At 39.3% G+C, this 26,787-nt stretch overlaps 2 protein-coding genes across 4 annotated transcripts; both read right to left on the reverse strand.

Moving 5' to 3' along the window:
* Positions 1–596: 596 nt before the first annotated feature.
* LOC139631586 (neuroplastin-like) lies at positions 597–15,028 on the reverse strand. Of its 3 annotated transcripts, none has more exons than XM_071495888.1 (8): positions 14,678–15,028; positions 6,629–6,797; positions 6,422–6,516; positions 5,691–5,824; positions 4,637–4,910; positions 2,988–2,997; positions 1,714–1,790; positions 597–1,550 (listed from the first exon to the last, which is right to left on the reverse strand). In XM_071495888.1, exons 1-7 carry the CDS (start codon positions 14,766–14,768, stop codon positions 1,730–1,732), a joined length of 834 nt encoding a protein of 277 aa, XP_071351989.1. In that variant the 5' UTR covers positions 14,769–15,028; the 3' UTR covers positions 597–1,550; positions 1,714–1,729. The 3 variants fall into 3 exon arrangements, with proteins under 3 accessions (XP_071351989.1, XP_071351981.1, XP_071351998.1); XM_071495880.1 differs by having other exon boundaries at positions 2,988–3,009; positions 14,678–15,027; XM_071495897.1 differs by lacking the exon at positions 14,678–15,028 and adding an exon at positions 8,578–9,082 and having other exon boundaries at positions 2,988–3,009.
* A 5,775-nt stretch (positions 15,029–20,803) lies between these two features.
* LOC139631603 (UDP-glucuronosyltransferase 2C1-like) lies at positions 20,804–24,514 on the reverse strand. The gene is made up of 2 exons (XM_071495907.1): positions 24,220–24,514; positions 20,804–23,370 (listed from the first exon to the last, which is right to left on the reverse strand). Exons 1-2 carry the CDS (start codon positions 24,227–24,229, stop codon positions 21,752–21,754), a joined length of 1,629 nt encoding a protein of 542 aa, XP_071352008.1. The 5' UTR covers positions 24,230–24,514; the 3' UTR covers positions 20,804–21,751.
* Positions 24,515–26,787: the final 2,273 nt, after the last annotated feature.

A 26,787-nucleotide genomic window follows, 5' to 3' on the forward strand; every position in this document is an offset into this window, starting at 1 on the left:
GCAGGAGGTGTCTGCATGACATACTCTACCTGTCTTCATCATAGTTTGCACAGTCTTACCTTTGCCCAGGAAGAAGAGACACCTGACACCTCAGAGACATAGTCACAGAAAGACGTACGGCAGCCTCCATTGTGGGATTTTTTTCACATTAGAAAAATTGGAGGATTTGGGGGGAATTTTAACCACAATGCAATGCATGTTGTGGCATATATGTGAATAAACTAACAATTTTTCAAAATAACTTCAACCAATTAGTTAGAAATTTAACCATTTGAACTTGAATCCAACGAAGCAGAACTTTCTCTATTGGAAATGAATAACAGATTAAAATTCTGAGTTTTCAGAACTCACTCACTTTTGTTAAAATAAGAGACCATAGCTTCATTTGTTGGCACAATTTCAACATCTAAACAAATTTAAATATGTTTCAAGTTTCTAGCTTCACCATGTTCAACGTGTCTGCTGTGAGTCGCTCAAAATCCCACTAGATGGTGCTGTGCCCTGCATGCTTTTATTTTTCTGCAGCCCGTGTGAGTCATTAATGGTGCAACTGAATGACTGGTGTGTTTTAGACAGAAACCAACTCATCAGACACGTTTTCTTTTTCCAGATATTTATTCTTAAAAATGACTCGGGATCTTGGAATTGCTTCACATGACGTGGGCCTTCTTTCACCACCTCCCACGTCAGCCGTTGAGAATTCATGCAGCTGTGTAGTATGCCATCAACGCTCTATGGTGATCCTACTAGTTTAAAGCTTTGTCACAGAGAAATCAAAAGCTGCAATGATTTTCAATATATTGATATGGATAATAATTGCATAGGATAATAGCCATGCTGTACAATACACATAATTATAAAACAATATGTTAGAATGATTAGTACAGACTTCCTAAAGTAGGTTTATACAGTTTTTCATTATTCTCAACATTTAAGTGCATCATATAGTATGAATACTCTTTATATTAACTGTGATCTGATACATAGTTATAGTGATTTAATACATACAGTACATACAGTAAAGTAAACCTTAACCAAATTTAGAGGGACATTGCAAAGCCCTTAAAATGTAATAGAAATTGTCTGATAAAATGATCAAACTTAGAAAATGGTATGCAGTGGAATGATTAAACTGTACAGAACTGTCATACCAGATTATGGTGGTAGTTTCTTTTACATCATTTTTCCTCTAGAACACACAGAACCGATTATCTACATGAAGCCACTCTCAGAGAAAAGAACAAAAAAAGCCATTTCTGTATCAAACAGAAGGTCAGCATCTTGCATGCATTACTTTAGAAGTAGTAAAAACGTAAAATTAGTGGATAAGAAGGAAAAATCATAAACGTCAACAACTGCATGCAGCAACAATGGTTATAATGTTAGCTTTGAGTACCTCCTGACGTCGCACCCTCACACAACAAAATCATAAGGCATGCCTCATTGAACTCCTCCACAACCATACTTTCTATGGCAGATACATCCTATTACAACTGGTATGGATTCCCTTCCTGTTTACCTTCAAATGGTCAATACTTGTGTAATGAAACCTGCAAATAAAAAGAAAATTCAACTCATTAGCCAGTCTAACATTAGTCTTATTTTGATTAACAAGAGCTTGCTGTGGTAATTGCATATGGTGGATCATCTTGAGATTTTTGGCCATGGGCTGGTAATACATATTTATCTTCCTCTTAATAATTGAATACTTACTCAGCAGACAGGCTGCTCAGTTTGTATTCCTCTGGCGGAGGTTCTTGTCTTTGTGGTTGTTGGTTGAATTAGTTTTCCTTTAGCCGAAAGGAAATGACACAGTCAGTTCACATCTCAAATCAGGATGCGTACACCAGAGCTGAAACAGTGACTGTAAAACCAGTTTGAATCCAGATGTAATAACTGTTCAGTCTTACAGCACAAAGAGTTTGCTTTTCTCTGTTTCACCTCAATATAAATTAGATACTCTTGGTTGTGGATCAAATTTTTGGGCTCTGCCAGTTTGTGATGGGAATTTTGCATAATGCATAAAATTGTATAGACCAAAGACTTAATTCAGTTTAGATTAAAGGTGCACTCCACTGATTTTACACACAGTCCCACTCAGCCTGTGAAAACACTTGTAGAGTGTCTTTTGTGGCAGACTTTAAAGGAAAATAACCCTGATCACATTATTAGAGTTATCAGTGGAATAACGCTGTTGATAACCCTCAGTGATGAAAATAATACTTAACCACACCTATAGTTTAATGTTTTCATGTAATGGCTGATTACATGAAAACAAATTCTACTTTTTACAGTGGTGCAGGATACCAGAGCTGGGTCGAGTTATATATTTAATTTCTTATCAATATTTCTGCCCTGCAAGGGAAACACTTTTGCTTTAAAGCAGTACACAAACACATTACAATGTAGTTATATTCAGATAAATTTTTTAGTGTTTTCATCTATCAACAATTTTATCTTCTCCGTGAAGATGTGTTTTAGCCAATATTAATACAATGTTTTTTTTATTACACTGTTATTCATTATCTGTTTATATTCAAACCTCCTTACAGGTGCCCACAGGAGGAGTTCAAATTGTTGACACATAAATGAGCACTTATGTCCTTACAACTTCATTTGTAGTACCATACCATTTAATAAATGTGTATATACTGCTTATAAATGCTAAATAGGGGGACTTGCCTTTTTAAGTGTTAGAGCATCATGCTTTTCCTATAAGCAGGACAATTCAAATGATAACTTGTCAGTGACAGTGAAAGTGTCTTTGACTGACTTCAAAAATATTCCCCCATGTTTTATTTGAATGCAGCAAAGCTGCATCACATGATGCTCCAAGTTATCTGTGACCCAGATTTGGGCTGTACTGTGCTGTACTGAGATCTGCAGACAGTCAAGAGGAGATACATGATGGTAAACTACACCGAAACACACATTGCTGTACCAGGCTAAAGAGATAAATGTAGTAAAGGTAAAAGGTTTATACTTACACTGGTCCAGCTGGGTCATCATCTGAGGGAACAAGGGGAAATATGGAGAAATTAAGACCAAAATATAATAAGGAAGTGTTTTTTTGTTTTTGTTTTTTTTTAACAGATGCAACACACTAATGCATATTGCATTTGGTCCTGAGCCTTTTAAGGATTTCTATGTTTCAGCTGTACTGTATGTGCAGACTGTATTATGGAATGAAAAAACAGCCGAGATGAAGTATCAATATAGTAAACAATACACTGTCATGCTGCAGGAAAATGAGGTCATTCACAAACACACAGAATGCTGTTTAAATCCAGCACAACAATACACTCAAAATGCATGTGCAAGTGAGAACAATTGCATACAGGCAAATTCAAATATATTTTTAAAAAAAACAAAAAAAAACTGTTGTCATGCACAGACAAGCAGCGCCCACAGAGAACATCTGTTCACTCAGAGAGATTAGTGAAAAGCAGCGCCGTCAATATCAGTTGTCTACTGCAGCTGATAAGTCACTGACTTGCATGCCATTTCACTTCTGTAGTAATTATGAGTTTGATGCAAAAATATGGAGTTGCTGTCAAATATCTAAAACCGAAAATTTCAAACTGCACTTAACACTAGTGGTGAAGGTAGAAGAAGCTAAACAGGACTGTGTGCTGTGCTGCGAACTGGAAATGATGGACGTGATGCTGAATGCTTATTGACATTCACGAGGCATGCAAAGTCTCACACTTACCACAAACACAGTTTAGGTTATGCAATTTGAGAAAAGTGGAGGATGGGAGATATTACAACATTTTGTTAAAGTATTCAGCAGCCAATGCAAACCCCAATTTTTTAAAAACGCAAAAAAAATGAATTATTAATATTTCAAGAAGAATTCAGATGCATGATTCATGTAACCTACATCCATTTTGTGAGGCTACGATTCTCAAAGCGACTTTAACACTAGGAATTCTGCAGCAGTCCATTTCGATGAGCCATAACCATATATATTCCTGTACAGTGACTGTACGAGAGTCATCGAGAGCTTTCAGTTATTCACTGCACGTTGCGTCTAATCAGCAAGTGACAACATCAAAATTCTGTTTGAGAGGAAAAGGTCACCCAAATACCATTAATGCATAATTTATGATATAGCCTGGCTCTTGAAAATGAAGTACTCAGTAGTATTAGAAAATTCCAGGATGGCACACGCAGGCTGTGTAGTTAAAGGACGTCTTGCTTGCAGCAGCTTGGGGACAGCACAAGGTCCCTAGAAAGCTGTTAATAATTGAAACTGTCCACCTCTGCAACACTGCAGTATCATATTTCTCATGAATATTAAATGGATGAAATTGTCCTGACAAGGTGCGACCTCCTACAACAGTGTCTCCCTATCGGGTCAACCTTGCCAGACTGAATTATTGAATGCAGGCACAGCGCGCAGAGTCCGGTGACTGCCGGTGTCTCTGGCGAAGGAAAGACTTAAGCAGGCCCCAAAAGGAAAGTGTGCCTCATTGCACCACATTCACTCTGTGATGGATGCAGTTTTTGGATGCAGGAAGAATTCACAGGAGAGATCTATGTCAAAACTGCACAATAAAATCTGCTTCTGCTCAGATATATTAAAAACAGTGGACTAATAAGACAATCCGAAGCACCATCGCTGGTGACTCACCGTCTTGTAAATCCTCTGGCTTCTTACGCTTCTCATAAACAACGATGATGACGACCAGGATGATGATCTCGGCCAAAACCCCCAGGAGAGGCCATAAGGGGGCCAAATGGCTGCGAACCCTCAGCACAGACTTCTCGTCGCGGCTGCTGATCATGTTGGTGGCGTTGCAGTGGTACTCGCCTGGATCTAAAGTAATGTCCAGGTTGATAATGTGGAGCTCAGTGTAGTTGTCTTTGCTGCTGATGAAGAAGCGTCCAGTTGAGTTGTCAATTTCCTAGGAAGGAAGAGGGACACAGTTGCTTTTACTGTTTTAGTTTAGCGCATGAAGTTTTAAATCATAATCAACATTTCATGCTGCTCCTCTACAAGCATCAGATCATTAAGTTTTATTTTTCCAGTTATGTCCAATACGTTTTATGTTCTGTTTTAATCTTTCATTTTATTGAGTGTATTCTATTTTTATTCTCTCTGCCTCTATGTTAATATATTGATTTGTTTTGAGTCTTATTTTTCTCCATGTAAATCACTCTGTAACTGTCGTCATCATTACTGTTATGAAATGATGTTACAATATAACTTACTGTACTCACAACGGGCAGCCATAAAAAAGAATTTGTTTTGTGGGCATATTAATATTTACAGTAACTCAGAATAAGTATGGTATTGCACAGAGTGTGTTAGAACATGTTACAATGTTATGCACTTGAAGAAAAAGTAGGATTTTAACCTTTCAACCTGCAGAGCACTCAATGTTTCCTTTCGTTAACAGATGAGTACTGGACTTCTTCTAATTCAGGTTTGTGCAGATACAAGAAAAGTAGACTTGGCTGAAGTTTACATGCCATAATAACCAGTCACATACCAACTTTTGTCACCTTTTTATATTGTTTCTTATAAGTAAAGTATCATCTCAACACAATTATGTTTATATTTGTCAACACAAAGCAGAATGATGGTAAATGTGCACCCAATAGAACAAACTATAGCACTTGTGGATTTCACAAATCAACATTTATAGAAATCTATTAATATAATGTATATTCATGTCACGTACCCTGAAAACACCGTTCTCATACTTCCGCCAGGTCCAGACAGGATGAGGATAGCCCACAGACTTACAGTAGAGTATAGCACGCTGGCCCTCGTTCTTATTCTCACTACGCTTGTGGCCTGTAATCTCAGGAGCAGCTAAAACAAAGAAAACATCACAGATTCTTTGTTTTAATGATCCAGGAAATTCACAGAAGTGAAGTGTTCCAGGTCTGTGAGTGCAGTTATTAAGAAATGTAGGTATAGTCATGAGAGCTGCATGAAACAATAAATGAGTTGATAATCTGTGCTTTTTATTTACTGCATCTTTTTTTTATCACATACATCTGCATATTCTGTATTTTATAAATCTGCCTGGCTGCAATTCTTTTTTCTGCCTGGATGAGGAGAAATTCTCCACAAAATAAAAGCAAACCGTCCTAAAATCCAATTTGCCTCTATAGCGATGCATGTGTGACAGCGGAAAAGGCTGACCAGATTTTACTGTTGAGACATAATCCCTCGCCATCAGACAAACAAGGGACCATCTGCTGCCACTGAGCCGGGCATTGCTTAGATGGAGGTGTCAAGGGCACCGGCTGCCCCTGAGCAGCCAGTAGAGCCGCTTGAAATCACAGGTCCTCACATGACAGGGCTGCTAGGGCTCAAGGCCACTCTGGCCATTTTTACTGGTGACATCTCTAACGTGGCCTTGAAACTAACAAAGACGCTTGTAGCTCACAAATCAACACCTACATTTAACTTCGATGGTGGCGTTGGCTGGAGGAGCCACCTCAAAGGTGTAGACACACATGTACACTCCAGCGTCTTCTCCCCTTGGTCTGTTCAGCCTGCGGAGCAGAAACACACCTCACATGAACCCACACCAGGCTGCTAAACTCTGTGGTTAGCGCACACAGACACACACACACACACACAAACACAAACACACAAGCTGCGAACCTGTACTCAGTGTTCCTATCTATGCTGCGTGTTTCTGGGATCTCCTCCCCATTCTTCATCCAGTAGCTCTCCTGGTGGAGGCTGTGGGCTGTGGTCAGGTTGCACTGCAGTGTGAGAGCATCGCCTTCCACAGGAAGTGTGGTGTGTTCAGAGGCAGCGATTGATGGCTCTGTAAAAAAGACTCACATCAGCTACGACAGAGGCGATTGCTTGCTAGGACTCGTGGGTGAGGCTGTGTTGGAAGATGTAAACAACTATGCACAAAGGGTTCAGACAGACACCAAAGCCAACCACGCTTTAAACTACATAGAACAGGAATAGTGTGGCGAAGTGGGAGGAATCAGGGGTTCCTGAAATAGAAATCCATTCATTTTCTGCACCGTTTTCAGAGCCTCAGATGGTCGTGACACTCTCTCAGCTGAATTATCAGCACAACAGATAGCCGACTGCATCAGCAAATATCTCATTCTTTGATAAAACTTAACAAGGTCCCAAGGTGCATTTCAGTAAGAGGTATCCAATCACTGTGCTTACATTTATTTTATGAGCAGAGGCTAAAGATTACGCTTTTCACAAAAATGTTTCAATTAATTTTATCCCTCAGTTTTGGATGAATTTTTTAACTATGTGGTCTCAGCTACAAGAAGAAAGCTGAAGTTATAAGGAACTGAGGGAATTTCATTGTGGAGCTAACTCTACCAGAAGTGACTCAGCTTTAATGAAAGAGGTGCTCATGTGAGGAGACACTAAAGCTGAATCTAGGTCAAGGTCCATCCAACGGTTCTCTTGTTATCTGGAGCTAAGTTTAAGCAGCTCTGCAGGAATCCCTTAAAGAGAAGAGAAATCACATGTATTTGTATCTGGCTGAAATAAAACCTGAGAAAAATCCTTGCTCGGATTTGCTTTCAACAAGATGATCTTAATTGGAAACTTTGTATTCTGCTTATTCCTGATTATGTACATCTTGTTTGGACATGTAGACACTGGTGATCCTCTCAGTCTGACCCTTCACAACCTGAAACACTAATTGCGGCTGGCCCTTTAAAGTCCCTTTAAAGATGTCAAACCTCACAGCTGGTAAATGTTGTCTAAAGCTAAACACCTTTAGCTGTACAGCTACTCTGACTACATAAAATCATCATCTAAAATTGAGTACAAATCTGGTACTTTGTGATCTGATATTTTCTCCAGAGCTAGAAGGAAAAAGGATATTTATACAGGTAAACACGATTGCCAAGCATTTGATGGTAGCTTCTGGTACTTTTTGATACCAGCTGATACATAACCACTTTGATCAGGAACAAAAAGATTTGTGGTGGAGGATAATTTGTGGGGAAAGATGCGCCCGGATTATAAAAAGTGTACTTTGGAGAAAAGAATAACACACTCATTATTTGCTCCAAGTGAGCCAGCAGCAAACAAATGTTCTTACTCATAACAGTCAGAAATAAGATGGGCTGTTTAAATGACACTTGTGATTATGATCAAGGTCTAGGCAAATATTTGACAGCTTTGTGTGTGTAAGTGTTGTCAAGTCTGCACAATTCAACATATTAAAAACACATGGATCAAACAACACAACACTCACAACAAAAATAATAATCATGACAAAAATTGAAATTGTGAAGTGGAAATTAAATGATGAGGGCTGAAGGGAGAGAAAAGTGAAGTAGAGGGGAAATGAAGGGAACTGGGACCTAGAGGCTGAAGTGGAACTGAACTGAGGGATGAGCAAAATGCAAAATACTACTCAACTCTGCTTGTAAAAGATAACATGAGGACGAGTTGATGGTGTTTTTCTTCATTTTCCAGGTCTGTAGGGGAGGATGGCACCTACGGAGGAAGCTAGCAGTCCTCTGGGGAGGTTTGAGGGAGGCTGAATCACACAGGAACTGTTACATTTGGCTGCTAACTAGGGAGGGGATGTTTCCTCTACACTGACCACTCACTCTGCAGCACCGTTATAGTGGCCTGAGCACGGATCCAGGTGGTGGCTGGATTTTGGTGCAGGTCATTACGTCGGGGGTCATTGCTGGCTCTGCACTCGTAGGTCCCAGCATCGTCCAGCGTGAGATGAGAGACGCCCAACACGCTCACGGCGTTGGTGCCGTAGGCCGTGCTGATGGACACTCGCCGCTTACGGGCGCCGTCCCACAGTTGCCTGAAGGAATCTGCTCGGTTGATCTCAGAATACCACCACTGGATCTCTGGGGTGGGGTTTCCCACCACATCACAGTACAGCTCAAAGGTGTCACCTGTGAGTTTAGTCTCAGAAAGAGGTGATTTCACAAAGCCCGCTGGTAGAGGTGGTGGAGGTTTACGGAGGCAACATGTCAAGAGATACGCCAACAAAAAAGGAAAACGGGTGTAGGATGGACAGGCAAGAAAACCACAGGGTAAAGAAAAAGAGGAACCAGAAAAGGAAAGAAAAAAAATCATGTGAAATAATCAAAAACACACAGACAGACAAAACAAATTCAATTCAAAAACAGAAAAATGAAAACAAATATTTAACAAAGAAGTTTATTTATTTATCTATTAAAGGCTGCAACTAACAATCATTTTCAATCAGTCAATCAGTGAGTTAGCCTGCCAATCATTTCTCTGTCAGTCCATGACATGAGCCCATGGTGATGTCATCCGTTTGCTTGTTTTGTCCTTAAGATTTTTAATTCAGTGTCACATTTGACAAAAAGCAGCAAATCCTCATATTTAAGAAAAATAAATGATCAAATTATAGTTGCTGATTAATTTTCTGTCGATCAACTAATCGATACATTGACTAATCGATACAGCTCTAATTCAAACTGACCAGGAGACCTATCAGAGAGGACTAAAAAAAGATGGTGGGAGCAAAAACATTTAGGTAGGTATTTTGGCTTAAAAAAATAATCACATAAACCATGAATCAATCATCAATTGGTGTTGCAGATTAATTAAACAATTGATCTACTGATGGTTTCAGTTGGAATTCACTAAATCAGACATCAAACTGTCAACAGGGGTTACATCAATATTTTGGGTCACAAAGAGAGGGAGGGAGAGACGACCTCAGATCTGCCTGAGCCATTATCACTGCTATTCCTGGGAAACTTTAATTCAGTTCTGCTGGGACGTCCCTGCAAGGCTGCTCTCACTTGGTTTTTTCCAATTAATGACATCATATAGTTTTGTGCCTGGCCTGCACAGCGTTCACATCCAAAAGTCCTCCAAGTGACCTTGTCATTCATTTCAGTACATCTTGTCCGTATAATGATCATTAACACTCAGGAAAGCTTCTTTACATCATTATTCAATAACAGGGACAGAGACACCAGGCAAACTGCACTCTTCATTTTACTTATGATATGTCTCCCCCTCAGAGGCAAACACAATAACAGTGAAAAAATTGATCATGGCTGGTCAAAGAGGAGGAGGAGGATGGGGGCTGTAGTCATAATCATGTGCTATAGGCGCCGTGGAAAGAACACATGAGATTAAGAGGAGATTTATAGAAGCTGCGGTTCTGGGTCTCTGGGGAGCGTGTGGGCGCATTGTGATAGACCTCCTCCGTTTCCATAGAAGCACTCTACGGCAACAAAGTAGGAAGAGGGAGAGACAGCCAACCAGACCAGGCAGATCATCACAAGACAGAAGATCACTTTTTTTTTCCCAGCTGAAATCATAACCTCGCTGTACAGCCCTCGACTGGTTCATCAAGCCCTGTATAGATTCCTGCCTATGTCGCAGTAAATAACAAGACTGGGGCTGAAAACCAGCACCTCCACTCTTAACGAGGAACTGCTGAGACACAAATCCTGCCACCTCGGATAGTCTAGATGTGTCAAGAGCACTGAACCAGTAACACTGTCCCTGCTCGCCACTGCATTGTGGCTACGTGCCTGAATGATGTCACTCATGTCAGGGTGAAGTAAGTGTAGTTCTGGCCTGTGGTTATATGTGTCTCATGAGTGCGTGACTTTAAAACTAGGGCAGCAACTAACGGTTATTTTCACTGGTGATTAATCTGCCTATTATTTTCTTGATTAATTTTTTGGTTTCTAAAATATGAAAATTCCCGTCACAGTGTCCTGGAGCACAAGTTGACTTCATTAGAGGCTTTAAAATATTCAATTTATTATAATGTAAGACTAAGAAAAACAGCAAAGTCTCACATTTGAGAGGCTGGCACCATCAAAATAGTTAGAGAAGAATTTTCTAATCAATAATGAACAAATCATCACTGCTCTACTTAGAACTATAAGGCTGCATTTCACTTTTTCATTTTCATTTCATGATCACTTGAGATTATCCTGATCCATTTTAAATTTTCTACACATTCTTACTCATTGAAAGTGACTGGAGCTGCAAATAACAACTATTTTCTTGATCAAGTCATCTAATCTTTTTTTTTTATATAATTATTAGTACAATGTCAGAATAATGAGTAACGTTCATCAAATCTGTTATTTTCATTATCAATCAATTCCTCAATTTGTTGTTCCATGAATGCCCCAAAGCTGACCACCTTTAAAAGCAGTCATAAAACCTGCTTTTTTTTTTACCACCTTCTAATGTTATTTATCATTTTTTTTCTCTGTCCCTTTCATTTATTCAGTCTTTTTGTTTCCAGTTTATTTCCAATTGCTTTCAAAGCTTAAATTTCTATAGACATTATTTGATTTGTCTATATCCACATTTTAATTTAGATTGAATTTCTGAGCATTTGTTTGTTTGTTTGTTTGTTTGTTGGTGGATATGTGTAACAGTGTGTTATATGTATGCTGTCTCAATAAGAATTGAACTGCCCTTTTGTTTGTAATCTATCAATTGTTTGATGTATAAAATATGAGAAAATAATAAAAAATGCCCATCACAATTTCTCAGAGCCCACAGATGACATCTTCAAATGTCTTGGTTTGCCCGACCAACAGTCAATAACCATAAAAATATTCTGTTTACACTGATATGGGAACAGACAAAAGCATCAAATCCTCAGACTGGAGAAGCTGACACCAGGGAATGGCTGGAGATTGAGCTTGATAAAAAACTTTGATGATTAACAATTATCAAAATAGCTGATGATTTATTTTCAGCCGATCAACTAATTGACTAATCGACTAATCATTTCAGCTCTAGGGCCTTTGAGAGTCACACAGTATTTAGCAAAGTAGAAAGCGCTAGAGAAAATGGCTGCATCAGTGTATCATTATGTATGGAGATGTACTACTTCTCTCCAATCAGACACTTGGATGTTTCAGAGAGAACCAATTAAAACCTGCCTTTCAGCCATTCCTGTCAGTGCCTAGCGACTGAAAACTGAGAATGAGGTTAATGTGGTGCTTAAATCAGAAAATAAAACTCTATGTTATTAACCTTACCACTCCACTTTTTAATAGAAGAACTTGAAGTCTTGGGGTTTAGATGGATGCTCATTTCTGGGTCATTAGTCAAACATAACCTGCACAACCTGACAAAAGATGGCTTTGAACAGTCAGGAGTCTTTCCTTGCAGATGTTTCCTCTGTATCTTAAAGAATCCATTTAGCCAGTGTAAGATGAAGTAATTCTTGCCACGGTCCCAGTTAATGTGCCAAGACTGCAACTCATAATGAGTAGCTAATGGATGTTTAGTGAATATTCTATTCGAAAAAAGTGAGTCCTGATGGATAACTGGAGATCAGAGCAGAAAGGGGACAGAAACAATACACCTGTATATGTACATACTTCGATGCAGTTTAGTCTTTATGTGCTTTAAAAGGTTGTTTCTAATTGACCTGAGCTGAGACATTAAGAGAGTCACTACTTTTATTACAGCAGGAATGTAATTGGTTTTAATGTGGCAGAGCTGTAAATTACAGCAGAAACAATTAGTCAATTAATCTACTAGTCAGTCGTCTATTTTGAGAATCAATTCAATATTTTATTTTTGAGGCAGAGCAGCAGCATTCAGTAGTTCCAGCCTCACACTAGTAAAGATTTCATGCTTTTCTTGGTCCTGTGTGTGGCTGAACTGAATATCTTTGGGTTTTTATCATTCAATTAAAAAAACATAAGCAATATGAAGATGTCACCTTGGGTTAGGGGATTGTAATCGGCTTTTTTTAAAAGCTATTTTTTGAAACACTTAATTGGCAAACTAATTAACTAATCATCAGATTAATCAATAATCATTATAATTGATATTTGCAGCCCTAATGCAAATTGCACAGATAGAGCCAAACCTTCACTGCACTCTCTTCATTATTAAAGCAACAAAATTCAGTGTTTGAGTTCATTATTTGAGACTTCAGTTATTTGCAGTTTTTGTGGCTTGTGTGTGAGAAATTACAGATAAATGTTTATACTTTAGATGAAACTAGGGCTGAATCAAATCGAAATATTATCAAAATCATAATATGCCCAAATTGCAAAGGTAAAATGTGTCACAACATATCATTATAAATGAGGCATTGTGGCAGTACAGAGATTCCTCGCCTTATAAATCCTGTTCTCCAGACGTAAAGGAACATGGCACAGATCTAATCATCATAATTTTTATATTTTTTCAATGAAAATTAAATGCAAAAATGTTTCATCCCCACTAAAATCGTGACTCATCACCATATCTGACAAATTGCAAATTGCAAGAATACAGCCACATCCTTTGAGGAAACCTTAGCTGGAATAGCCTCAAATATGCCATCAGCAGATACAAGTGGTTTCTATGATGTGGTTGGCAACTGCAAACAATAATAATTGCCACTGAATTACGTACAAAAAGATATACAGTAATGGTATGGTATATACTAATAATATCTATAGTATACCATGACATTCTCTGAACCATTGAGCATCTCTGGACTTAAGAGATGATCACACTTTCCAGGTTTCTGTCGGGTAAAAAGCCTTTAGATTGAAAAGGGCTTTCTGAGCTTTATCCGCTGACTGATGAAGAGACGTTAGGAGTGGGTGTGCAGTAGAGGAGAAGAGGTGTGATGCATTCCTACACATGGTCAGCTCCAGAGCTGAATACATTTTCACTCATTCTCAACACAGCGTTTGCACAGAGACACAAGCTACACTGCACACGTACAGTACACACCTACAGACACTCAGCCTGAGAAGGGGTTGCACTGCCCTGATCTGTTTGGTGGGGATGAGATTTATGAGCAATGGGTCATTTGGACAAGTAGGAGCGCGCTGAGAAATCAATGCTACTCTGCAGTGCAGTACATCTCCGCGAAGAGTTAACAGATTCACTGTTGCAAGAGGACATTAAAGCCATGGTTCCCAGTGCAGCATCTTGGCTCTAAAAATAGAAGCATGCAGCAAAATGGACTGATGCTATTTACAGAGCTGCACTTCCAAGGTCTTCCTTCTAATTTCATTTGTGTTTTTTCTCTTTTAGGAGGACCTGGACTGATGCAGAGAAATTATCTCATCCTGCAGGAGAGGAGTTACTGATCCACTCAGCTGTATCCTCGCATATCTGAAAACCCAAGCGTGACAGCATGTTGATTGTGTGTGCGGGCATGTGTGTGTGTGTGTGTGTGTGTGTGCTCATCTCTAAGGGAAGCATAACAGATTTTGAACTTCAGAGTGACAGTATTTCCCCATCCTCTTTTTCTTATCCCCCCTATCTCATGAGAGGAACTTGTCCTTGCTGACTGATCGGCTCAGGTCTCGACTCTGTATTCAGCCCCACACTTCAAAGGACATTTTAGGGACATCGCACAGGCCTCCGTGTGGCCCACTTCATCCTGACGAGCACAGATTGTGGCCCATTAATGATTTATTGACTCTTCATTTCAAAGGCTCGGAAAGCAGAGCGGAAAATAGAGCGCTTCACTCGACTGGTATCTGTGTCTTTTAGTGTAGCGTTAAGAGATTATCTGGTGAGACTTGGCTGCAGGACAGACATCCGTGCTGGACAGCCGTCTTAATGGTAAAGACGTCCTGGAATCAATTTTTTTTTTTTTTTAAATACCCCAATGTCAGAAATGCAGGCGACATCCCTCCTGAAAACCGCATTTCGCCATAATGTAGGATCACCGTGGTGTGTTTTCTCTAAGGAGAGCTCGTTTCCTACCGTTCTGGGAAGAGACGGACTGCAGCATCAGCGCTCCAAGTATCGCCACCGACAGAGACATGACTGCAGCTCTTCGTTTGCCAGGGATCATCCTCGGAGACGGGAGATGGGAAAATGCAGGTGACCGGAGCGGGATCTGATGGTGATGCCCGGTGGGTTCGTCCGAGGCTCGCACCTCCACACAGTCCGGCCGTGTCGAGCACAGAGAGAGAGAGAGAGAGAGAGAGGGAGAGAGAGAGGGGGGGGGGGTGAGGGAGGGACCTGTCGCTAGGTAGACTAGCGGGATCTTACAGTACTGCCGGTGGCTACCTGAGCAGCGCCGTGCCGTGAGCCCGGTGCGCCGGGGGAACCACCTTCGTGTTAACCACCCGTTTAATCCCAAATCCCGCGAGATCTTGGAGGACCGCGGAGACAGACAGACAGACAGACAGACAGACGCTTCACAAGACGTCCAATCATAAAGTAGAGCAGAAATCAATTATGGCCTATTAAAATAATGGACAAATGGATAGTATCATTGAAATTCATGAAAATCGCCTGTAGCACATTAAACCATGGTTAAATTAGTTTATCTGAAGTTATAGAGTTAATGTAAATACTGTTGCTTTGGTTACCTGCTGATTGAATAGCACATTGATTTCTTTAACTGTAAACCTGCCAACCAATCAGAGACGGGTGTTTCTCAGGAGCTGCTAAAGTGTGCAGTGCATTCAGTGGCGAAACAAACCCTACCAGGCCTTCAACTGTGCCATGGGTCAAAGCAGTTTCACAGGCCGACTAAGCCCTGATCTAAGCAGCACCTGCGTGGACTTTAAGCAGACTTTTAATCCTATTTCTCTCTGAACTAACATAGGGTAAGGGCTCACACACAGGCTCGCACACACCTCCAACACAGTGGCCCATTTCATTTGCTTATCTGCCACATGTCCATGTTCTGTTTAACAGCCATATACTTTGGCATGACTGCCAGGCCTTAATGTGTCCAGTCTTTATGTCTTTGTTGTGCATTTTCAGTGTAACATCTGCTGAGTCAAAGCCGGAGGAAAAGGAAATTTGAGCAAGTTATGGTCACAAGAAGTTCTCTCAATAAAGGGGGGACGTAGATTTTCTATCGCACAGAACTGAGCAGCTGAGAATGAGCGTCACTGAGGACGTCAAGTCTTTGAGTTGGAACAGATTTTATGAGAGAGAATAAAAAGCAGGTTGGTGTAACTTAGAAGCAGCAGTATCCTACTGAGAGACAGTTATGGCTGATTGATTCTACATGAAAACAAATGTCATGAAATAACCGTGAAAACCAAATCATAAAGTTCTTCCTCAAAACAAAGTGTCTGCTGAGTCCACTTTGTGGTCAGTTCACACTGTCACAGTGGTAGGCAGTGTGGACCCAAATGCAGCCACACAAAGTGAAGAAGCTTTTGATAAATAGAAACAGGCTTACTGGCAGACAGGTGGATGACAGGTGAGTTGAACAAGATAGGGAACAGGGACATCCTATGGGCAGAAAGAGAATGGCAGGTCTGATGGGGTGCATTGGCCAAAATGAACAGGACTGGGGAAGAAGTCATGACAGACCTGTAATAATGTTAAAGGATGAAACTGATGCAAAAATGCAAACAAACATTAAACATTAATCAAACATTTAAAATACCACTGTTTCAAATATTACTGAGTTACCTTCGGCCACTATCTCCAACTGGCTCTTGTCCCTGCCATTATCTCCAGCTTGTTATCAGTTCATCTGTTCATGTTCCTGTGTTTTTACCTATGTTCCCTTTAACATGAGTTTAGTGGCCTGTTGCCTGTATCTGCCTGCTTGTCCACCTGTCTGCAAGAAAGCCTGTTCTCTTCCATTAAAGGCAATTTCACTGCATCAGCCTGTCTTGTGTGTCTGTGTTTGGGTCCTTCCTGCCTGTGCTGTTGTCAGCAGCTGATAACAGCACAGGCAGGAAGGACCCAGTCATCAGCAACTGTTTTCATCTTTTTTTTTCACTTTATGCAGAATTAAATATGTCAGCAAAAAAGACATATAAATCTATGCTGAGGAGTGACATCGAAAAGAGCCCTCTTGCATCAAATACAGTTTTTGGTTTCATCCTCATTTGGTTGGAGAAGGTACTGAAGATGGAGTTTGCGTGTCCTTGGGAGTGCACATCGAATGTTCGACTTGTGTGTCTATTTTTCATTTGTCCTGCCCTCCTGGCCTTTGTGCTGAAGATAAACATTCAGAGATGCAAAAGCAAGAAGAAGAGCAGGAAGACGTCTTCTGAAGAAAAAGAAGAAAACACCGTTATTTCCAGCTTAGTTCCCTCTTTAATGTGGGTCACCCTGCTGCTTTTGGATGGCCAGTACATTGCCTGTGCAATGTCATACCAATCAGGCAGGTTTGCACTGATTGACAATGATTCTGAACAGAAATGGTGCAGACCAGACAACCACAACTCACCACAAGAGTTAATCTACACCCAGAAATTGTACTCCTATTCTCAGGTAAGCACCAACCTGATGCCTCTAAAACAGTTTGTTTTGCATTTGTCACTCATCTGTGAAAAATAACACCTTTCTTCAAAATTTTGTCAGTTAACGTTTCCTGATAGAAACTTAATTTCCCTTGTCTTTTTCTTTGTTAATTCTTTGTCCTGTGGTTTAGGAAGCTGGAATGTGGCTTATTTTAGTGATTGCCTTTATAGGATTATACACTAAAGGCAGACCCGGGAGATCACTTATCCACTCAAGTCAAGGAACATCAGAGTCCAGAGCCTTTGATGTCATCAAATAAGAAGGACAAGGACGTTTCTACGGTTGAGGACCCATTCTGATCATATATATGTATGTATATATATAAAAAGAAATGTCTCACTGAGCATGTCCAATTCCAACTTATTCATATGTCGAGCTACACAAATAACTTAGAAGTGGAGAGTGGTAGTTTAAATTATTGTGTAAATAAACAAGTTCTGAAATAAGAGAGTTACATAACGTGGCTGTTCATTAAGAAGAAAAGTTTTATTTTGAGCGTTTCAGGATTCAGAATCAAGTTCAACTCTTTAAATCCACTTAAAAGCACAGCACACTAGAAATCCTAATTACGGCAAAAAACTATAAACATAGAATTTGTAAAGGTAATGCTTATTGTAACTGTCTCATTTTGTAAATTACTTAACTCTGTCAATATAAAGTTATCCTGTCAACAGCCTCAGTAAATGTTTTGTGTGACATTGTTTTATCAGCCAGTTGCATGTTGACATTTTTTGTCATATTTCTATGTCTTTCTCTTATATGTTATTTTAAGCTCTGCAATAAAGATTAATCATTTTCCTAAACAGGACAGTTTTAAGCCTGATCTTAAAGGTAGAGAGGGGGTCTGCCTCCCGAACCCACACTGGGAGCTGGTTCCACAGGAGAGGAGCCTGATAGCTGAAGGCTCTGCCCCCCATTCTGCTCTTACAAACTCTGGGAACCACAAGTTGACCTGCATTTAGAGAGCGAAGTGTCCTATTGGGAAAATAGGGAACTATAAGCTCTCCAAGGTACGATGGTGCCTGACCATGAATGGCTTTGTAGGTGAGGAGGAGGATTTTAAATTCTATCCTGGATTTTACAGGGAGCCAATGCAGAGAAGCTAACACAGGAGAGATGTGATCTCGTTTCCTAGTTCCTGTCAGTACTCGTGCTGCCGCATTTTGGATCAATTGGAGGCTTTTTACTGAATTTTTGGGACATCCTGACAATAAAGAGTTACAGTAGTCCAGTCTTGAGGTAACAAATGCATGAACTAGTTTTTCAGCATCCTTTAGACATAGAATGGGTCTGATTTTTGCAATATTGCGCAGGTGGAAGAAGGCTGTCCTAGAGACGTGCTTTATATATGAAGTAAAGGACAAGTCCTGGTCCAAAATGACACCAAGGTTTCTGACTGTAGCACTGGAGGCCAAGGTAATGTCATTCAGAGTCAGTATATTATCACATAGTGTATCTCTGAGGTGTTTTGGGCCAATTACAATAACTTCAGTTTTGTCTGAATTTAAGAGTAAGAAATTACTGGTCATCCAGGTTTTTATGTCTTTAAGACACGCCTGAAGCTTGGCTACCTGGTTAGTCTCACCTGGCTTCATGGATAAGTACAGCTGGGTGTCATCTGCTATGTGATGGTTATGTGACAAATGACAGGAAAAAGGACAGAAGAATGTTGCAGATACTGTAGCAAAATACTGTTGTGAATGTCCATGACTGACTGACAGTATGAATAATCTTTTTTCCACCACTGGTCAGCCCAATACAATGTGACTGAGTTGGAGTTTCCCCACTGGCCTTAGCTCTTTCAAAATGAATTCTCTGGGTAATTCTTGCTAGATTTAGAGGTGAAATCACAGGTCAGTCTTTGTCCTTAATTCATGGTGATTTTGCCAGAAAATTTCATGGTTATAAAATCAGGATTTTAGCAGCAGAGAGCAGCAGCAGCTTGGAAATAGCTGAGAAGTTACCATGTAGTCCTAATGGGCTGCATTTCAGTCACTATTTCAAACTTGTTCGGTTGTCTGTCAACAGAAACTTAAAAACATGTCAATGGAAACAGCTTTATTAGGAATTCATCTCCAAAAAAACCTCTGACACTAGGCAGAGTGCAAATACAACTCTGTGATGTCAGTTGTTTACAATGGTTTCACAACACTTTTCAACGGCATTCACACACAAACAAGACACCTAGTCTTGTTTCAGTATTAAAGTGTATCAAAAGCATCTACACATGAAACTCTAAGCAGAGCACTTATTACTGCAGTCATAAAGAAGCTGCAAGAACACTGCTGCAATAATTTCTTTAACTTTGATCTATAACTGAACTCACTAGCATCTTTTCTGGAGTAGGTAAGGTGCCTGTACGGACTCAGTTTCCCACAGTCCTAGGCCTTAAATTGCGTTGTGGTTCAAGCAGTTTCTCAGGCTGATTGAGCCCTGACCTCAACAGCTGAGGCTTTAAGCAGACTAAATCCTATTTCTCTTTGAACTGACACAGGGTAAGTGCAACCTCACACCTACAACACAGTGTGACCTTGTCCCTAAACTGCTGCTCTCCAATGGCCTACACTGGCCAGACAGGTTTGGCACCTGACTGTTTTAGGTGAAGAACAATCTCTAAAACTTACTTATTTGGCAGGAATTGATATTTGGGGAAAAAACCACGAGCTTCCCACAAAGTTTAGCTTTTTTTATGACAGTGCTGTGAGTAGCTTGGTTGCACATCTTTGCTGCAATCAGAGGAACAATTATAGAATTAGACGAAACCAATGTGTCGCTCTTGAAAGTACTATATCTCATTCAGCTTTACAGGGGTACTGCAGTGATTTAGTGCCACACTGCCATTTTGCTAGGGACTCACAAGGGACAGAATAAAGAAAGAATGATGAATAATCCAACTCAATAGAATCTTCTTCCACAATTTGGAAAGAGCTGCAGAAGATTTTACAAAAATGCTTTGATGTGTTCCAAGTTTTAGAAAATGATCAGGGTTTATGTTACATTCTGCACTTTTTCTCTCTTGAGTTGAGTGTTTCATTGCTTTCAGATTGTATCTGTAGAAATTTAAAATCTTAAAATTACATTAAATTTTTAACCTGAATTTATTCTTAAATCATATAGTTAAAGTTTATATTCTTCTAAATCTTTGTCTTTTTTCTTTTGGTGAATTAAATGGTGAAAATTAATCATATTTTTAACAGCAATGAAAAATTTTTTATTTTTAATTAGTTTGATCTATGTTTTGCTGTGTGCAAAATAATCCTATCCTATTTTTGGTATCAGTAATATCAAGGTGTTTTTGCATTGTTTGTTTTCATAATATTTCTGTAATTTCCTCAATCACCTGACAGAGCATTATGCTGCCACCTACTGTACAAACCATAATCTGTAAAAAAAAAAAAAAAAAAAAATATATATATATATATATATATATATATATATATATATATAATAGTAATAATTTACATTTACATTTACAATTACATTTATATTTACACATTTGCATTTGCAGTTTCAACATCTGACCATTGTGAACATCTGATGTTTGGTCCTTTTGTATGGAAGACTTAAAATGTCCAAATAATAAAATAGAGATAAAGTGAAAAACAATAGAGTAATATGAGATTTATTTTCTTTTTATGCATGTAAATATTGTTTTACAGTTAATTATAATTAAGGTCCTTAAGGAACCCACACAGCAGAATTTTCAGAAAAGATTTTAATCATCATATTCAAATCATGTTTACATTCATATCCACATCCATAAATCATATATTAGCACATACATTCCTAATTTATAATCTGTTAAGAAAATTCAGACCTATTTTCCATTAGTAATACCATATATTGTGGGCAGCTGTGGATCTCTCACTGAAGAATAAACATGTAGAGCCACAGTTAAAAACATTCAGGTATTGCTTTTGAATAGTATTCTGACCTTTATGGTAAATGCACTGAAATTGTGCAAAGCAGACAGTGACTGTTCTTTCCAAACTAGATGTTGCAGTAGTGTAGTGTGAATGTCTTTCACACAAAAAAACTACTGATGGGTGATCTCATTTAGTAGGTCTCAAAAAATATGAAATCAAAAAAGTTAGAAAAAAAGGCAATATTCCAACTGTATTTTGAATCACTGTCACGCAGTATTTTATGTTTGTTTTGGGGGAACACATACACATTAAGGTGTAATTATTTGCACTTGCTGAGATGGGAGCTCCAAATTTTGTTTAGGTTTCCATTATCTGATCTCACAAGACTCATCTTTGAGTCTTTGAATATTGTACTGAATAGAGGTATGATTGATTGTACAGAGCACAGAACACTCATTCTTTAGGGGTTTTTTTAACTGTCCATTATGAGTGTAATGGTATTATAAAGGGCAATGCTTAATAAGTAAAGCGTTCATGTCAGAGGGCATGATGTTTGTTCAAATTTTGTGAATAAAAAATGTCACAGTGTACAGTATTTTCCTGACTTCACACGCAGAGACATATTGCATTAATGTCTGATAGTGTTTGGATTTCACACACAAAACCAACCAACCAGTTATTTTTCATGTCATTCATGTTTAACCCTTTTCCCAACAAAAATCTTTCTCCACAGTAATCTTACAATGGAAATGCAGATGAAAGATACAAGTAAAACAACTGTCAACAAAGCAGCAATGACATCAACAGAGTTGTAAACAAACCAGGACATTTTGATTGACTGTGTCTGCAGATGACGGGCTCCTTTATGCCTTATAACATATTCTATCCAAAAAACTGCCCGGTCCAGTGGTTTCATGGGCTGATCTCTGTGCAGCCTTGAGAGTCTCTGCATGTTTTCCCTGTAAGAGGAATTGTGAAGAACTGTCATCAGTGAATCTGCAAAGATGTGCCTATCAAGCATGGCAATATCCACAATCACTGCTCCTCCCTTTGCTTTGATTCTGGAGAGATTGTCAGGCTGATCAAAAAATAAGGGAAGTCCAACTATAGGAACCCCATGGTAAATTGCTTCCTGAACCCCATTGGTGCCTCCATGGGTCACAAAGACTCTAGTTTTGGGATGTCCTAAGAGGTCGTTCTGTGGCAACCAGTTGACCAGTAACGTGTTGTTGCCCAGGTTGGCTGGCCTTTGTCCCTTGTATCGCCATACAACCTTCTGAGGCAGCTGAGCAAAGGCAGCAGCAATCTCCTCAGCGACATCTTGAGGAAGCTTGCTGACTAAGGTTCCTAAGGTCATCATAATGACCCCATGATCTCCAGAACTCTGAACAAACTCCTCCAGGTCCGCAGGCAGCAGCTTTGGGGGCTTGCACTGAAATCCGCCCATATAGACTATATTTGGCATCGTAGGACGTGGAAATTCAAAGACAAAATCATTCCTCATGAGCCATATATCAGCGTCTAGGAAGAATGTTGAGTAATCCACATCAGGACCAAAGTACTGCTTAACCACAGGTTTGTAGTGAGGTTCTGTGATGGATGATAAAGTGTACATCCCAAGTATATAACGCAAAACATTTTTGATTCTTTGAGGGAAAGTCATCCTATCTGTTAGCTCTGTTGCAGTGAAAGGAATGTATGCTAGAGGTGAAGGAGCAATAAGAAAATGAGCCTCTCCTTGAATGGTCCATCTGACATTGAAAACCAGAGGAACTTGGAGTCGACGTGCCAGTATGGCCCCTCCGCCAATGCCAGGGTCAGTCAAAACTACATCATATTTGGCATCATGTAGGGAACGCATCAGGTTTTCATCTTCAAATATCTGAATGATCATTTCACTCATTTTCTTATGGAAGTGATAGAACTGGTTCACAACCATTCGCTGTATCTGAATATGAGTCCAGATGTAAGACCAAAAAAATGTAGGCTTAGCCTGCAGCCGGATCTCCAGCTGTGGTGACAAAAAAGTTTCAAAGTGTTCCTCAAAGCCACCTGTGCTGGGAATGGTGACAGAGGTGTAGAGGGGAGACTTTTCACTGATGTACCAGCTATCTGATGCCCGGATGACAGTGATCTCATGACCTTTGGCATGCAGTTCTTCTATGAGTACGTTCATGTTTACCCAGTGACTTCCATCCAATGGGAACACCAGGATTTTGCCCCCAGATGCACTGGATAGTTGAACCAACAGTAGAGTAAAGGTGAGCAGAGATGAATGAAGCACCTTCATGCTGATGTCCTTCACACCTTAAAAACAAAAACAAGTCAGTAAGAGAGTAACCTACTGAATGTCTGGTTTGCACATTTTGGTGTTTACAGACATATTACAACATAAGATACAGTGGTGGAAAATAACTAAGTGCATTTTCTCAAGCACTGTACTTAAGTACAATTTTGAGGTACTTGCACTTTACCTGAGTATTTTCATTTGAATCTACTTTACACTTCTACTCCACTTAATTCCTGAGGCAAATACTCCACTACATTATTTGGCAGTAATAGTTACTACTTTACTAAATAATTTTTACATAAAAAATTAAAAGTTATAAAATACATTGCATTGTTGAAGATTAAACCAGTGGTTGGGCCACCTTGTCACATTTAAGATGTCTATGAGTTGTTAGGGGACAGCTAACTGGAGAATTAATACTACTGTACTTTTACTTCAAAGGGAGTTAGGATTTTTATTTGTAAAGGAGTATTTTTACATTGTCTTATTGACACTTTTACATAAGGATCTTAATACTACTGCTTCTGAAATGGCACTGGACCTTAAACCTTAGGCACAATCAGTAATCCTGCCAAACACCAAAATTCAAAAGATAGTTATTTGTTTAGCCATAAAAACCCTGTAACCACACTATAAACTTGGAGTTTAAAAGGTTTTAAAACTGTGCATAATACAGGAAACACGCAACACAACAGCTAATGAACTATTTTAAAGCTTAAGTTGATTGCAGTGACTGCTGACAAGCATTACCAGCTGTTAAACTATAAACTTACACTCAGTGCAAAGTTTTTTGGACCATGTTTTGACATAACCCATCATAACAGAGATTTTCATTTTCTTAAGTCTTGAGTAATATTAACACTTACCCAAATCCATGGGTACAAGAAAGGTAATCCAACTTCAAAGTGCCATTTCAACTACAGTGCGAGTTATGCAATAAGGAAGCAGGTTTTGTGCATAGTTGGAAAGAAAGAGCACTGAATGTACGTCCTGCCCTTCAAAGTCATGTGCACATAACATGCACTTACACGTCATGTAATCTTTCTGGGTTCAATGACACACAGCTATATTGTAAAAGACTGTGTTCAATGCCGCAGATAAGGGTCCTGTTGTAAAGTGTGTGTACTGGTCATGGCACTGCTACAAAAACAGCTCTTATTTAGTTTAACAGATTTATCTGTTGCGCCATCTAGTGTGAAGGAACTGCATACAACTTTTAATAGGTCATGATTGTTTACCTGAACAGAGCAGTGATATTAAGCAGTACAACTGCTGCATGCAGAAATAATTATCCATACACCCATTAAAACCACACGACTCTGGAAAAACATTGTTTTATTTTTTTTTTTACATAAAATGACACTGAAAATAATTATCCAATTTCTTCGCATACATAACCTGCCAAATACTGAAACACAAAAACGAAACAAAAAAATATATATACAGTAAAGGCTGTTGATTAATCAGTGCCTATCATCTTTTTCACAGAAACCCATACAACATATATGATCTTTTCACGTAATACTCTAATCTGGTATCTACATATAACATTACTAATAATATTAAGGTAAACAGAGATCTTGTTGATACTGTTCCATATGGGAGAGGAAGAAGGCTGCTAATGTACATGCTCGCATAGATTTTTTTCCTTTGTTTTTTTTTTGCTTGTTTGATATTGTAAAACAAATGAGACTGGATAACAAACAACTACAAAAGATGCCAAGAATGACACAATTAAGTCCAAGACTTATTTCTATTGTTACCCATGATGTAAAGATATATGAGTTCAAGGTCACTAGGCAGCATTACTACCAACAAGCCAACACAATAAATACCTATATCAGTAATACGTAAGTAATATGAATATAGAAATGGTTTTGATCTTGCATACTTTTTCTACATGGCTGTATAAATTAACCTGCCAACAGGTGAAATATTTTCCACTGGGTCCGTGTTACCTTCAAGGTCCAAACGAGTAAAGACTGCACACCGTAGATGGCAGCTTTAACCTGTTTAGCACAGAGACCTAGAAACCAATCAATACTCCTATTAGTAGTATAGTAGTATTACCTGGAGGGTTTTTTTGTACATCAATTAGTTTGTGGTCATTTGATGATACACTCCTAGTCATAAAACCCCTGTGACCACACGATAAACTTGAAGTTTAAGAGTCTTAAAACTATACTTTTGCACAGGGCAACAAGATTATGTAACTAGAAACTGAAATTTCTGAAGACATTGTGGTGGGATGGCTGCTTCTGCACAAGCTAGAGCTGAACTGCATTGCTGGCTTGACTTTGTATGAAGAAACAGCTGAAGTAGGACTTAGAGTTGGAAAAATGGGATCGGGTGTGTGTGTGCAAGTCTAATCAGCTGATCTGAATTAGCTGTGTGTGCCCAGCTGCAGCTAATGGTTTCCATAGTGATGGTAACTGCTCAGTTACACCTAGTAAAAATAGGGATTATGGTGAGACACACCTCTAAACTCTGGTTTGTCAGTCAAAGAACATTAACCTAGCACCTTAAACTTCATATTTCCCCAAGAGAGGGGACTCTGCTGAATACAGGGATGTAAAATATTTGTGGCGTGAAAAATGTGGCATGTACAGCGACTTGAAAAATGTCCCTCTTCCTGTCTTACTCATGATTTTCTGGTGTCATTTCACATTGGACTGGATGGGGCGGTTGGACGGTGCTCCTGCCACTTTGAAGCTCATAGATCGATTTCTGTGAGTCACTGTGCTTTTGTTGTCACACTGAGTGAATGAGGACAGATTTGCCCACAATTTGGGAGAAAATGATGTGTGTAGAGTGACGTTTGTGGCCGTGAGGATGAACAGTCTGCTTCATACACACTAATGTAATAGTGTGGAAAGGTCCAGAAACATTCATGAAACTTAAACTGTCACTGTGTAAAAACTATAAGTAGGATTTAAAAATGTGATACAACCAAGACTGAACCTGAGAAGAACATATAGTATTGCCAGCCATCCCACCTAAATATCAGCAGTGATGTGGGGGCCAAGCAGCCAAGCAGGCCAGAGTTGCCATGGAAACATGGTGTCGGGGCATGGTTGTAAGCACTCACAGCTAGTTTCACTTCAGTTGATTAAAACTGGCAGAGATATCAATTGTTTTCTTATTTGGCGCTTCGACCGCCAATTTCGATTGGCTCCTGAGGCTGAATGCTTTCGCAAGTCAAGAATCTGATATCCATGTGATACCAAGTTTGGTAAAGACTGAGACAGAGACAGAGGTTGTCCAAGGAATAGCAAAAAAAATGCTTTCTGATAAAAACCAAAATGGCAGATACATCAATTATAATTACATGACAAATTGCCATGTCTTGACCTTTTTTCTGTCATGCAGGAAGGTTTAAAGGATATGCAGACTCAGAGGCTGGACTGGTACAGTTTGAATACGTGAATGAAGTA

The sequence above is a fragment of the Trachinotus anak genome, unplaced genomic scaffold (genome assembly GCF_046630095.1).
Source record: "Trachinotus anak isolate AG129_WGS33_773 ecotype Australia unplaced genomic scaffold, CSIRO_AGI_Tana_v1 ptg000002l, whole genome shotgun sequence".
In the NCBI taxonomy this organism is placed as follows: domain Eukaryota; kingdom Metazoa; phylum Chordata; class Actinopteri; order Carangiformes; family Carangidae; genus Trachinotus; species Trachinotus anak.

Bases quoted from the DNA above. Each gene is read 5' to 3' on its own strand.
- LOC139631586 (XM_071495897.1), bottom strand. From the start codon at position 9,067: ATGATTTTTTTTCTTTCCTTTTCTGGTTCCTCTTTTTCTTTACCCTGT. The intron at 6,798-8,577 runs GTGAGTGGTCAG...TCTTTTTTACAG, and splicing joins CACTATAACGGTGCTGCAGA to AGCCATCAATCGCTGCCTCT. The intron at 1,791-2,987 runs GTAAGTATAAAC...TTTCGGCTAAAG, and splicing joins GATGACCCAGCTGGACCAGT to GAAAACTAATTCAACCAACA.